This window comes from Podarcis erhardii, assembly GCF_964252035.2.
Source record: "Podarcis erhardii genome assembly, chromosome: 15".
In the NCBI taxonomy this organism is placed as follows: domain Eukaryota; kingdom Metazoa; phylum Chordata; class Lepidosauria; order Squamata; family Lacertidae; genus Podarcis; species Podarcis erhardii.
Genome location: NC_138505.1, coordinates 12820584 through 12834501, shown reverse-complemented (window position 1 = coordinate 12834501; position 13918 = coordinate 12820584). Strand labels below are relative to the sequence as shown.

The 13918-nt window shown below is 45.7% G+C and overlaps 1 protein-coding gene across 3 annotated transcripts in view; it reads right to left on the bottom strand.

The window, feature by feature from the left end:
* Nucleotides 1-13918, bottom strand: part of MACROD1 (mono-ADP ribosylhydrolase 1) — a 311747-nt gene that overhangs the window by 72866 nt on the left and 224963 nt on the right. For 2 of the 3 annotated variants that reach the window (XM_081843020.1, XM_081843021.1), the window contains exon 4: nt 9150-9179. The exons of the other annotated variant lie outside the window; for it this stretch is intronic. In XM_081843020.1, the coding sequence (XP_081699146.1) occupies nt 9150-9179 (30 nt within the window). The remainder of the gene's footprint in view (nt 1-9149; nt 9180-13918) is intronic. 3 annotated transcript variants of the gene reach the window in all.

The window sequence follows — 13918 nt, the reverse complement described above, 5'->3', positions numbered from 1 at the left end:
CCATGCCCTTACTTGGCCACACCCCTTCTCCCCAGGCCACGCCTCTCACTGTTCCCACTACAGTGTTTTCAGCTGGCTCATCCTTGAGTGCCTGGATGAAGAATAGGGAGGATTTGTGGGGAGAAACTACCCTAGTGTACATTAAGATCTTATTTTTCAGATTTCACTTTTGGATAAAATTGTTCATGAAGGCTGAGGAGCTTCTACATATTATATGTCAACATTTTCTTAATTTAGCCTGCTACCTGACATTGATCAGCGATGAATCATGTATCTGCTGAGGTAGCACACCTGGTGAAAAGCTTCATCTGTTAACCCAATTCCTCTCCAGTTACATGGACCTTAGAATGGGGTCAATTCAACTCAGTCCTAGGGCTGTATTAAATTAAGTTCTACTGACAGTAGACCCACTGATATTAATGAACCCATGTTAGCTATGCCCATTAATTTCAGTTCAATAGGAAGTGGAGGTATGTTCATTTGGGCAAAGGGGGCACTGCTCCACCAACTTCAGTCTGCCCTCAACCAGTGCCCACCTACTTGCCTTCTTTCTTAGATTCAGTCCAGGGGGCAGAACTGGCTCTCAGCTTCCTCCTCCTTGGTCTCAGTGTTGACCCTTGTTGACAGAGGAGGATGGCGACAAAACTGGAATTAGTTGGCTCTGCCTACCATTGGCTGTGACTCTGCCTGCCATTGGCTCACTGGCTCCACCTACTGTTGGCCCTCCTGCCTTCCGTCTCACCAGCCCCCAGTAGGCACCAGCTACCACTGTCAATACAACTAATGTTGGATACAAACCCATTTGTTTTATAGCAGATAATCTAGTCAGAGCCAAAATATGTAGAAGACGATAGGGTGTGCACCCCAAAATAAGCTTTGGGCCACCACAGACAATGTATCCACAACTGTCCAGCAGAGTTGCCTACCTGCATGAAAAATGGTTTGATGCACATGGCAAGATGCCATATACAACGTTGCGACAACCAAGGTGACGAAGATGCCTCTGAATCTGTCCTTGAAGTAGTAGAGAATGATGACAATGACTTTTACAAGGCGTTAAAACTTTGGAGGAAACCTTGTACCTAACTTTTTCTTCTTTGCGGATTTGTGAATGAAGGTATAGTAGCAACGCAGCAGCGTAATACTAAAAATATTCGTGACAATGTATTGTTCTCTTTTGCTTTCTTCTCTCTGATTTTTTTACTTCACATAAAATATATATTGCATTTGACAAGTTCTTTTGTCATTTTCTTGCTCATATTGGATTACTACTTATTTCTGGCAATTATTATCATTATTTATACAGCTAATTTTTTTTTTTTTTTTTGAGTGAAAGCAACTCAGAACTGACAGCCACCATGGCAAATAATTTTACTAGGTCATATTCTTTTTTGGGGGGGGGGAGTACTTAGTTTAATCCCTCAGGATGGTACCGTCCAACCTATTTTAAGACACACAAGTAATTGGGAGGAACCATGCTGGCAGATAAGAATGGGTGAGTATTGCTTTATACCAGCCCAGCAGAAAGATTATTGATCACTGATCAGTGTAAGATAGCAGACTAAATGAGGAATGTTTTGGTATATAACATGCCAAAATGTTGGTATATAATTGGGTAAAAGCTGTGAAACCCCCATATGGATATTGTGTATTTTTGACTATTTGTTTACACGATTAAGGTATGTTTTTCGTTGAAAGCTACTCAGGGTTGATAAATTACTATGGTCATGGGCTATATATATAAAAAAGTCCACCTTTTTCCCCATTCCAGATGGTAACAACAAAGCCTTCTGTCTCCTACTCTAATCGCCCCTGTTTTGCCCAGGGTATGTGTGTGCCTTTTAAAACCAGGAGAGAAAGGGGGAGCTAGTGAGGGGCTGGGGATAGAGAAACTTATGAGTGCAATCCCGAACGGTGTTAATTATTTGCACATAATTCTATGAGCCTTAGGAGAAAGAGAAGAAGAGTGTTAAAAGCTCATGAATAGTATATTTTTTTACTATACAAAAATGAACATCGTACATAAAATTATTTTTGCGGTTTTGAAGATTATGCCCCATTGCCCCCCCTCCACTGTCTCCTGCTTTCTCCCTCCCTCCCCCCCTCTCTCTTTCTCTCTTTCTCTCTCTCTCTCTCTCTCTCTCTCCAGAGGTTAGATCTCTGAAGGGCAGAGGATGCCAGTTCAGATAATAAATGTTGCTGAATGCATTGTGAGTTGCCGCTACCCTGAAATAACAACAGCTCAGATTCATCGTAAGATTAAAGCTTCTGAAGTTGATTTTATTTATTTATTTATTTATTTAAAGAAAGAAAGCAGTTGCGGTTGGTTTGCTAGCACAACACTCAAGTGCAATCGTGTGAGGGGAGATAAGCGGGCTGAACTGCGGTGATTCAGGCAGCAATGCTAGGTGTAAGAACCTATGCAACGTCTGAGGCCCTGCCTAATCAGAACAGACCCACTGAAATTAACGAGTGTGATTCACTTAGCTCCATTCATTTCAATGGGCCTAGTTTAAGTAGAATCTTGGATACCACTCTGTTTTAATTTGCGGGAGGGGTGACAGCATTATCAACTACCTTGGATCCTACAGTCAGCAGGAAGGCCCTGTTGCTGGTGCCGCTGCTGACTGATGCCTGGTGGTGTTGACCCGTTACAGGGACTTATTGATGGTGGCTCCCTAGCTGCGGAATGCCCTCCTTGGTGAGGTGCAACTGTTCCCCTCATTACTAACTTTCAGGAAGAAGTTAAAAACATTCCTGTTTACTCCCAGACATTTGATGGCTGAAATCTACTGCCGCTGGCCACCTTGAAATATTCAGGCATTAAGGTATGAGATTGTTAAAAAAGCTTTTATATTATTTTTAATTTTATTGTTTTACCACATTGGTGTTTGCCTTCCTGGGCTCATGGGGGGGGGGGAGGACAGGGCACTCATGGGGGGGGCAGGGCAGAGGTGCCAACTTGAATAAACTTTTGGGGGACCCCGGTAAGCCCCACCCCACATAAACAATCACATGACATAGCACACACACACCATTTGAGTGGCAATGCCCATCAACCTTTGAGGGGTCCAGCCCCATCAAATAATTTATTGGGGGGCCCAAAGGGACCTCGGCCCCTAGGAGTTGGCTCCTATGGAGGATGGGGAGAGGGAGGAGGAAGAGGTGGGAGGAGAATAATTTGGATTTATCCACTTCAAGTGTCAAAATGTTTTGGACTAGTCCCGCAGATGTAGCTTGGAAAAAAGGCATTTTCTTGATCTGCCCATTTTGCTGGCTATCCACTTGTAAGGGCCAAACTACATTTGTCATGTGGTCTACACTTCACCACCACCAGAAGGAGGAAATGCATCACCAAACAGAGAGAGGGGAAAACAAATGAAGAACTGGATTTGCATAAAATATTACGATGGTAATTCATGTATCTAATTGCAAATTTGGAAACAATGGAAATGGTCTAGCTCAGTTCCTGGTATCCACCCAGCTTATTACTGTCCACACAGACTGGCAGCAGCTTCTACAAAGTTTCAGACAATGTGCCCTGCTGCCCCACTGCCCTACCTGGAGATGCTGGGATTGAACCTCAGGTTCTTTTGCATGCAAAGTATTGTATGTGCAATCCAGTGTCCCCTGTACTGGCAAAGGAAAACATGCAGTGAGACAGGATGAGCTCCAGCTCTGGAGATTGGGCACACTGTTTCAGCACCTTCTCCCCCCCAAGCAACCAGGTGTGTGGTCTACACAGAAGGCTCCCTGCAGAGCGAGTGCAATGGTGTGGCCTGGGATGTGGTGGTGGTGGTGGGGGAATGAAAGCTACCTTTCTCTAGGATTCTAGATTCAGGTAGGTAGCCGTGTTGGCACAGTCGAAATAAATAAATTAAAAAATTGTCCAGTAGCACCTTTGAGACCAACTAAGTAGTTCTGGGTATAAGCTTTCATATGCGTGCAGGTACCTGAAGAAGTGTGCGTGCACATGTAAGCTTATACCCAGAACTACTTAGTTGGTCTCTAAGGTGCTACTGGACTTATTTATTTATTTATTTCCCTAGGATCCCTTTTGTTGCTCCAAGCAGAGAGCTACCATAAGTCAATCATTTGGAAGCATAGGAGGGAGCTGCCTGGAGGATTCTACCTGCATGCTTTCTTGCACCTGCCTAGCTCAGTGGTAGAGCATCAATCCCTGGCAGGCCCAGGTAGACATACCCTTGCATGAAACCTTGGAGAGAATTTGCCAGTTGTAGAGAGTCCTGAGCTGGGTGGGCCAATGGCTTGACAAGGCAGCTTCCTGTGTTCATTTGTTGCTCTCACCCACTCAGCACTGCCCATTGTTGTTGGTGGGGAATTTCTGTAGTTGCAAAAGGTAGGAAGTTGATTGACATTCCAGCAACACTGCACAGCAGGTGTGCTTGCTAAGTGAGATGCATTCTGTGACAGAAATGGGGGAAGGACACAGTCTGGGCCACAGCCAGTCATGAATTACTCCTCTGCTAAATAAGCTCAAGCCTCAAATACTGAAGCTCAGTAGTAGAGCATCTGCTTGATGTGCAAAAGGTCCCAGGTTCAATCCCCGACACCCCCAGGTAGTGCTGAGAATGCCTACTGCCTGAAACCCTGGAGAGCAGCTGCCAGCAAGGATGTAAGAGAATTCTGTTGGAAATGGGAGAGGAATTTGACACAATTTGCATGTTCAACAGGACCAGATATTGCACAAGCAAATACAAGTGGTGTTTGCTGTTGCAGGGTTTTTTGTTTTTGCTTTAGTCTGCAAACGTTATGTTCATGGCATTTCCCTTCCATCAAAATGCATTGAAAATAATGACCTAAGTGGGACAGCCGAACTGCAGTGGAACAGAAACAGAACTGATTGTGACGAACACAGGATAGGATGGAAATTGCTGCCTCCTGACGTCCCTAGCTGCCAGTCACTGCAGACAACACTGAGTGCACTGGACCAAGTAGTCTGACTCAGAAAAGAGGAGCATCCTATGACTAATACAGTGGGAGAGGTGGGAGAGGGAAAGCCATGAATCTCTTAAATCTTTTTTGCACAACTCTCCATGCACAAGAGGAGAGGGCAAAGAGATTGCGACTCCTTGGTGACCAGCAACTAGCTCACCAGGCTAATACCAAAGCTCTTGTTTCAAGGCCTAGGTTCCTGGTATACTACCAACATATATTTCTCAAACCATGTGGACTAGATCCTTAGATCGGCACGTATTCTCTCAGACCTTGCAGGCTGGATTCTTAGCAGCTTCATGTTTTCTCTCAGTCCTTGTGGACTAGATTCTCAGAATCTGCATGTTTTGTCTCACACCTTGTACAGTTAAGTACTTAATTTGTACTTAATTTGTACAGTTAAGTACTTAATACTCAGGTTAAGTACTTAATTTGTTCCGGAGGTCCGTACTTAACCTGAAACTGTTCTTAACCTGAAGCACCACTTTAGCTAATGGGGCCTCCTGCTGCCACCGCGCCACTGGAGCACGAAGTTCTTAACCTGAAGCACTATTTCTGGGTTAGCGGAGTCTGTAACCTGAAGCGTATGTAACCTGAAGAGTATGTAACCCGAGGTACCACTGTACACTCGATTCTTGGGAGCGGCACATTTTCTTTCAGACCATGAGGTCCAGATGCTTGGAAAGCCAGATTCTTCTAATCTTGTTAGGTTCCCCTGCTGCAGAACAGAAGGAGCCTCTTTGTCCAGGCTGGCTGTGCTGTGCTATGCCCCCCCCCCGGCCAATCCCTGTCCCCCACTTTGCTGCTGCGTCTGCAGGACTGGTAAGCTGAGGAAGAGGTTGGGCGAGCGAGTGGGTGGGTGGGTCGTTAGGCAGCCTGCAGCTTCAGCGTTTATTTGCGAGCTGTGAGATCACAGGTTAATGGACGGGAGGATAAATCCCGGTTGGTTCTTGTTTATCACCGTACGAAAAAAGCCCCACGCACACTGGCGACAGGTCCAGGACTTTAAAGAGTGGAAATAAAATGGGATCACTTCGGGTCAGGCATAAATAAAGGACCCATTAACATTGGCAGTGATGCCGCTGGGAGCGAGTGGCCTCAGGATGGGGCTTGTTTGTTTGCCTGACTCCTTCATTTCCTTGCAATTTTCTTCTGCTGGCTGGCTCGGCTTCCAGACTCCTGCCACCTTGGGCTTTGACTTTGTGAAATCTTGGCTCAGCGAGGCCTACGCTGCGTGGCATGGATGGGATACAGATGAGGGGGCTGTAGTGGCAAAGACCGGTAAAGGGCAGCCTTGCCTCTGGGGGGCACTGTGCTGCAGGTTAGAGCAGGCTTGGCCAGAGGGCCATTTCAACTCGAGAGGAGCCCCTCCCCACACTCTTGTATCTCTGCAGTGTTGGGAGTCCCTAGAAAGCCGCTCTTTCTTTAAACCAGTCTGCAAGTTCGTGAAGAGAATTGCTAGCAGTCCAGGTAAATGAATGAATCAAGTAACTGCAGGCTGCTGTGAACTCCAAATCGCCCACCCACAGAGAAGGATGCCTGCCGTCTCTCTGCGTGAGTAACTGCCCTGGACTTGCCTCTTTCCAAAGTCTCCTTTTGTGGGTGGGGTGGGGTAGAGGGAGGCAATTTTGCTGCACCTCTGCCTCATGCATGGTTGGATTAGTCCATGCCTGCAGCAAAATTCCCTGCCCCCAGAGGAGGCTGTTTGTTGCTTCTCTGCATGAGTGACTGTTGAACTGGAGAATTAACAGAATGTACCAATCCTCAAGAAGGCTCATCGGGTGTGGGGGAGCCTTTGGCCCTCCAGTTGTTTGCTGAACTACAACTCCCATCACCCCTGGACATTGGCCATACTTGCTGGGGCTCATGGGTAAATGGTTATTCCCTTCTGAAGTGGCATAACTGCTGTAGTTAAAGCTAACTTCAACTTACCTGAGAGTAAGTTCCAATCAACTCAGTAGGACTCACACCTGAGTAGAAAGGCATAGGATTATCCCATAATTATCCCACATTTTTTATGGTGGCTGTGTTTTAAATATGTTTTCCCCGTTGCTTTATAATATTTCATGGCTACATTATTTGTGCTTCTGCTGGTGTCAAACTGTTTTCGAATTTATTTACTTGTTTGTTTATTAAGATGGTTAATTTCTTGTTTTAAGGCTGTGTGCACACCACACAGAAATACTAGTTGCAGTGATCCCGGGCATGTCAGCTGACAGGGCGCATAGCTGTCCTCCTCCTGAAAGTGCATCTCTCTCTCTGTGTGTCTGTCTGTGTACCATATGTGAGCAAAAACTAAGCCGACCTCAACCTGCACCAGGGGACACCTGCCTACCTAACACCTGGAGAGCCGTGAGCATCTTGGAGAGCTATGTGCTGCCGCTGACCAAGCGTGACCTCCACTCCCTGCTTTACAGATGAATCCTGGGAGTCGCTAGCCCTCCCAGGTGCCATGTCAAAAGCCAAGCACAACCTGCTACTTGCATGGAGAGCAGCCTTTGCAGAAGAGCCCTGGGGAGTGCGGGCGGCTTCTTATTCAGAGCACATAGTATGCTGACAATGCCCACCATTTTGGAAAAGGGCAAAGGAAAGGACACATAAGTGGGGTGGGGGGGTGGGAGGGCCCTTACTCATCCAAATTCAGTGTGGTCCACAGGTTCCCCCCTCCCCCTTTGAATATTCTATAGCACAATGTCAAGCCAGGAAGTCATCACAAAAGAACTCAGAACTTTCTCATTGGCAGAAAGACCCAGAGGTCAGGGGGAGCAATAGATGTTTAGCCCCACTTTTTTCTGAACACCCAGTCTGCCTGCCTCTGTCATATCCCCTACAGCCCACTAGCCTTTGAATGGCCCTGTCTGGCCTCTCTACACTCAGCTTTTAAAGAACATCTAGGCAGGCTTTTATTTATTTTGCCAGCTCCCTGTATGTATGGTTTTATCAGATGCTGTTTTTGTTGCATGTTTGTTCAATTGTTTGATTGTAAACTGCCTTTTGAGGGCTCACTCTGAAAGGTGGGGTAATAATAATAATAATAATAATAATAATAATAATAATAATTTTTATTTATATCCCATCCTCCCCAGCCGAAGCTGGGCTCAGGGCGGCTAACAACAATAAATCCTGAGGGTAGCACTCAGGATGTCTGGATCTGTTTTGGTTTCTCAATGTTTTCCATTTTCCCAGCAATTTACACATTGATTGTTTTTTTAAAATGGTAAAAAATCAATATTTTATATGAAGTTTTGTCTAATATGCACAATTTTGTAGGCAAATTATCCTACTATAATGCATTTTTGTATGTTATTTTAATCAGTGTGCGCATTTTGAACCACATTTCCCCCCCAATATGTGCATTTTTGTGCATATTATTTGGTTGGAGAATTGCACTGCAAAATTCAGAAAAGTGAATGTGTGTTTTGGTTTGTATAACATTTTGAGAAGTACAAATTTGGCAGCTCCACATTGAAATGCAAACAAAATGGGATTTCTGTCCTCTCCCTAGGTAGCACAATATTAAACAACCAAATAAACAACACACCAAGAGTCAAAATTATCTTAATATTCTTTCCAAATGTTGTTTTGTTCTGCCCAGCCAGGTGACGAAAAAACACCTTTCTCTGCCTGAATCCCTGGAGAGCTGCTGCCAGTTAGAGTAGACCAACCTTTTTTGACCAAGGGGCACATTTTTAATTTTGAGAGAGTTTTGAGGTTGCCAGTCACAAAATGGATGCTGTGGAGGTGTGGCATAACACAACATGTTGTAGGACAACGACACATGGAGGAGCACCATGTTGGTTACCCCTTCTTCTACTGCTTGACCCCATCAGCTGTCACCAAAAGATGGAGTACCCCTGCAGATGGAGGTTCTATTTTGCCATCATGTTGAGTGGTGATTCATAGACCTATTCTCCAAGTATTTCTGTCTGTTTTTCCTTAAAAAAAAAAATTTAAAAAGCTATCTCACCTGGTAATGAAATGCTGTTAGTTATGTACTGTGGAAGACATACTTATTTAATATTGTGCCATTCTTGAACTTAAGATCACAACCTGGGCATCTCATGTATTCTGAACAGCCACAGGCAGTACCCAACTCCCAGCACCCTGTGCTTCCTTCCCCCTCCCTTTCAAACCAGTAGAGATATTAATTTGAATGCTGTGAAGAAGAAAAAGGTATCAATTAGGAGACTCACCACCGCCTCCTCCCAGCAGGGAACTGTTAGCTACAAAGAAAACACAGAGAAAGATGATGTTATTAAATTGCTGCCTGCTCATGAACCATTTCACTTTAGTTCATTCACAAAAAAAGCAGGGGGAAGCATTACAATAGTAACTCATTTGGCTTTTTGGAAAGCTCCTTCTTCCCTCCAGCCCTTGTCCCAACCCTTTGAGTCCCCTCCACCCCCACTTTGCACCAAGCTGCTTCTCTTACCAGGCCCATTTCCTTGTGGGAACTCAGGTACCGAAAGTCAAAACATCTTCATCCCTTTGTCTGAATCATAGGGTAGTAGAGTTGGAAGGGACCACAAGGGTGATCTAGTCCAACCCCCTGCAATACAGGAATATTTTCCTCAATGTGGGGATCAACCCCATGACCTTGAGCTCAAGAGTCTCATGCTCTACCAGCTGAGCTATTTGTGCAACTGCATTTCACTCTGTAATCTCCTCTGTGTCAAGTTAGTGACTGCAAAGTCACTTGGGGCAGAGACCTGTCCTTCTGCACTCGGCAAAAGGCCATGCCTGCTGATGGCTTTATATACAAATAGACCAGGAGGTGGGAACCTTTTGGCCTCGCAGGCCTGGTCTTTATCTCCCCCACTCCTCTGGGCCATCTTTGACAGGTGAGCAATATGACAGCTATTGACATCAGGACCATAGTTGTGGACACTCTGGTAAGAAATGCTTAGAGCAGGGGTCAGCAACCTTTTTCAGCTGTGGGCCGGTCCACCGTCCCTCAGACCATGTGGTGGGCCGGACTATATTTTGAAAAATAAATAAATGAATGAATTCCTATGCCCCACAGACCATGTGGTGGGCCAGACTATATTTTGAAAAATAAATAAATGAATGAATTCCTATGCCCCACAAATAACCCAGAGAGGCATTTTAAATAAAAGGACACATTCTACTCATGTAAAAACACACTGATTCCCAGACCGTCCATGGGCCGGATTAAGAAGGTGATTGGGCCGCATCTAGCCCACGGGCCTTAGGTTGCCTACCCCTGGCTTAGAGGATGCTTAGAGTAAGGGATGGGTGAACCTTGAATTTCACTTTTTCTCAGCTTCTTATCTTTTCAGTCTGAAGTTCGGTTTTCCACATTTCCACATAAGTTTGCATTTTTTTCCAGAAAGCCCTTGTGTAAATTAAGCATCTTAGTGCAGAATTGTCTTAATAGGCACATTTCCCAAATCAATTTCCCCATCGGCAATGCATTTTTTTCCTTTATTTTGATTAATATATGCATTTTAATGTGCACTTTATGCATTCTTGTCCATTTTAATTGGCTGAAGAACTGCACTGCAAGATTCGTAGAAGTCTGGGTTTCAAAGGATGGCTGCATTTCAGTTCATTTACTGCTCCAGAAAGTGCAAGTTACCAAACCATATTTCTCTTCGATTCCCAACAGGGCATGAAGGCAAAATCCCTCCCCGTGCTGGCTGCCCCCAGCATTCTGATCACCTCATAATGGGAGGTTTGCAGCTGACGGCCTCTCCCTCCCTGAATCTCTTCAATCCATTTTGAAAATCATTCTAAGTTTAATTCATTGTTTTAACCACCTGCTTTTAGTTGGTCTTATTGATTGCCCTTTTAGTGTTTGTTTTTTATTCTGACTTCATATTGTTTTTATTGTTTTCTTGGAGGGTAAGGCTGTCAATGCCAGTGTGGTGTAGTGGTTAAGAGCGGTAGTCTCGTAATCTGGTGAACCGGGTTTGATTCCCCGCTCCTCTACATGCAGCTGCTGAGTGACCTTGGGCTAGTCACACTTCTCTGAAGTCTCTCAGCCTCACTCACCTCACAGGGTGTTTGTTGTGGGGGAGGAAGGGAAAGGAGATTGTTAGCTGCTTTGAGACTCCTTAGGGTAGTGATAAAGTGGGATATCAAATCCAAACTCTTCTTCTTCTTCTTATCCGCAATGGCTGTGTTCTACCTCCACTGTCAGAGGTTGCATGTGCCTCTGAATAACTGAGAATCACATGTGGCTGTTGTGAGCTCCCTACAGGCACCTGGCTATACTGATCCTACCCCAAAAATATTCAGCGGGCCCAAAAGTGCTCAGCTGCCCCTAAGAGCTGGAGCCTCTGTCCAGCAGCAACCCCCTTCATTGTCTATCATGCTGTCCTCAGGACTGTGAGCCAATTGGCCAAAGGGTGCTAAGCAAATACACAAAATAAAGAAGTAAACAAGCAAAGAAACCAACACAAGCTAGCACCCATCACCACATCGTGGATATATTAATCTGCCAAATAAATAAAAGGTAGCAGCACATCTTGTGGAAGTGAGTTCCACATCCTACATCCCTGCTTTACTTTATACTCTAAACCTGATTCACTGGGAGACCCCTGGGTTAAAAGGGATCTGCTTACATAAGCCTATGTTGAAGTTGGACACTACTTATGGGCTGTATCCAGTGCTTCTCCTTCTCAGAGTAAGTCATGCCCATTAATTTCAATGGGTGTCCTCTGAGTAGAACTAGCATTAGATACAGTCCTGTATTTCCCTGGGCTTTCGCTACTGGGGGCAACCTGTAGGATAAGCCGTGTTTATGCTTCAAATCAGCTTGTAGACAAAATCTCCTCACTGTTTTTCCCCTCACACCCCTGTCCCCAGTTACAGCTGGAAATAAATGCCGTTCCAGACTTCATTCATGCCCTAGCAGTTTGCTGAAGGTTTAGCACCTGTTACCGAGAAGTTACCTTGGCAACGGGAGCATCGCATACGATTGCTGTCACCTCGGAAACACCCAGTACAGAATAAGCCCCTGTTCCCAGGGAGCCTAGCCAGGAGATCCACGCCGCTGTGGTTGGAGCTGGGAGAAGTGAGGTGTGTAATGCGGGTTGGGAGGGGCACGTATGGAAACTTCAGGTCATTCTCCCCACACTGCAGTGTGTGTGTAAACAGCCAACGGGCTACATCTCATATGGAGAGAGGGGGTCTCAAAATAGCTAGGAAAGAAGCACATCAAGAGAATGCCAAGAGAAGGAAAACTGCTTATCAGGTCTTTCAGAATTAACCTTTTCTTGACACATATACCAGATTTGACTGGCTGCACACCTAACCCAGAGCTGCCTACAACACAGACTGGCAGCATCTCCTTGGGGTCACCTCCTTCCTGCTCCTTTCTCCTAGCTGGAGACAGCTGGAACCTGGCACCTTCTGAAGGCAAAACACGTTCTCAACTACTCAGCTATGGGCTCCTTGGGAGCTGATCAGAGGACTCCCCAAGGAGACCATCAAGAGGGCTGAAAAGCCTTCTTAGAAAAGACAGCTCACGTGTACTCTGACTGCACTCCTCTTTACGAGAGGTGATCCCTATTTTCTGGAACCTGTCCCTGGTGAATCACCGCTCAGGGCTTCTGGGAATATTCTTGTTAAAAATTTTCTCGTGACTGAGCTGCTGGTATGGTTATTCTTCAAGATTCAGCTCCCTCCCCAGGGTCTTTAGAAATCAAATCTCTCAGCTGGGCAGGGTGGGTAGTGCACCTTGCCTCTAGCGCAGATATGCACACAGCTCATGCATGAACGCTAAGTTGCCAGTGCTGCAACTGATGAGGTGTGATTTAGAACTCTGGAAAACCCATTGTGGAGAAATGGGAGCCATGTTTGAGTGTGTCCGAGCAACCCTACCTGGAGATGCTCAGGTTTGAACCTGGGACCTTCTGCATGCAAAGCAGAAGTAGCAGTAAGTAAGCCTCTCAGTGCAAGGATTTCCCCTGGCAACATGGGGCTACCCCCTCTCCTCTTGAGTCCTCCTAAATCTGCTCTGTGCGTTTTCCCAGCCCTCCATAGTGGGAGGAAAGCCCTGTTGCACAGGCAGACATCATTGTGCTGACGGGGCTTCTAGGGGCTGGATACTGCTGAGCTGCAGCTGCAGTCTGTCCTCAAGCAGACTTCTGGCTTGCTCTTGCCTCCTAGAACATAGGCATGTGTCTTATAGTGAACCAGTCCATTTGGTCCATATAGCTCAGTATTGTCTACACTGACTTGTAGTGGCTCCTCAGGACTTCAGGCAGTGGTCTTTCCCAGCCCTACTTAGTGATGCAGGGGACTGAACCTGTGACTTTCTGCATGCAGAACAGAAGTTCTACAACCCAGCTACAGCCCTTCCCCACATCTCAATTGCATTTGGGTTAGAACAGGAACCTTGGGGCGGAACAGGCAGGAAAGGGGTGTTGGGAGCAGTGCTTGCATGCATCACACCAGTTTTTTGTTTGTTTATTTTTTTGCAAATATATCCTTAACAAAAATATTTTAAAAATAACTTGACTTTTACATCAGAGGAGGACAGGCTGCGGTAGAGTAAACGAAGACCGCAGCTGGAGTAGAATTGCTGGCAATGCGTCATAGTGTGGGGAGGGAGGGAAGCAATCTTTTGTATGAGAATTGGGGTGTTGCAAGCACGTTTCACCAGCTTACACTGGGGAGGGGGCTGAATGGCTTTTCCACCCACCACCAATCTTCTCTTGGAATTTGCAGTTGATGGGGGGGGGGGGCGGAATGTGTGTCTCCCAGGGTGTACCTTCAGTTCATGAAAAGAAACAAATTCTTCAGAGTGGTTTGAAAGCTTTCCTCGCTTCTGCTCAAACACGTTGTGCAAGATTATTATTAAGAATTCAGGACCTACATAACCTGTTTGACCAAAAGCAACAATGGCACAAACACATTCTCTCTGAGCAGCAATGGCACTTTGAAATCATATTCGACTTCCTCCAGCCTGAGAGTATCCCATAGAAAATGTCCC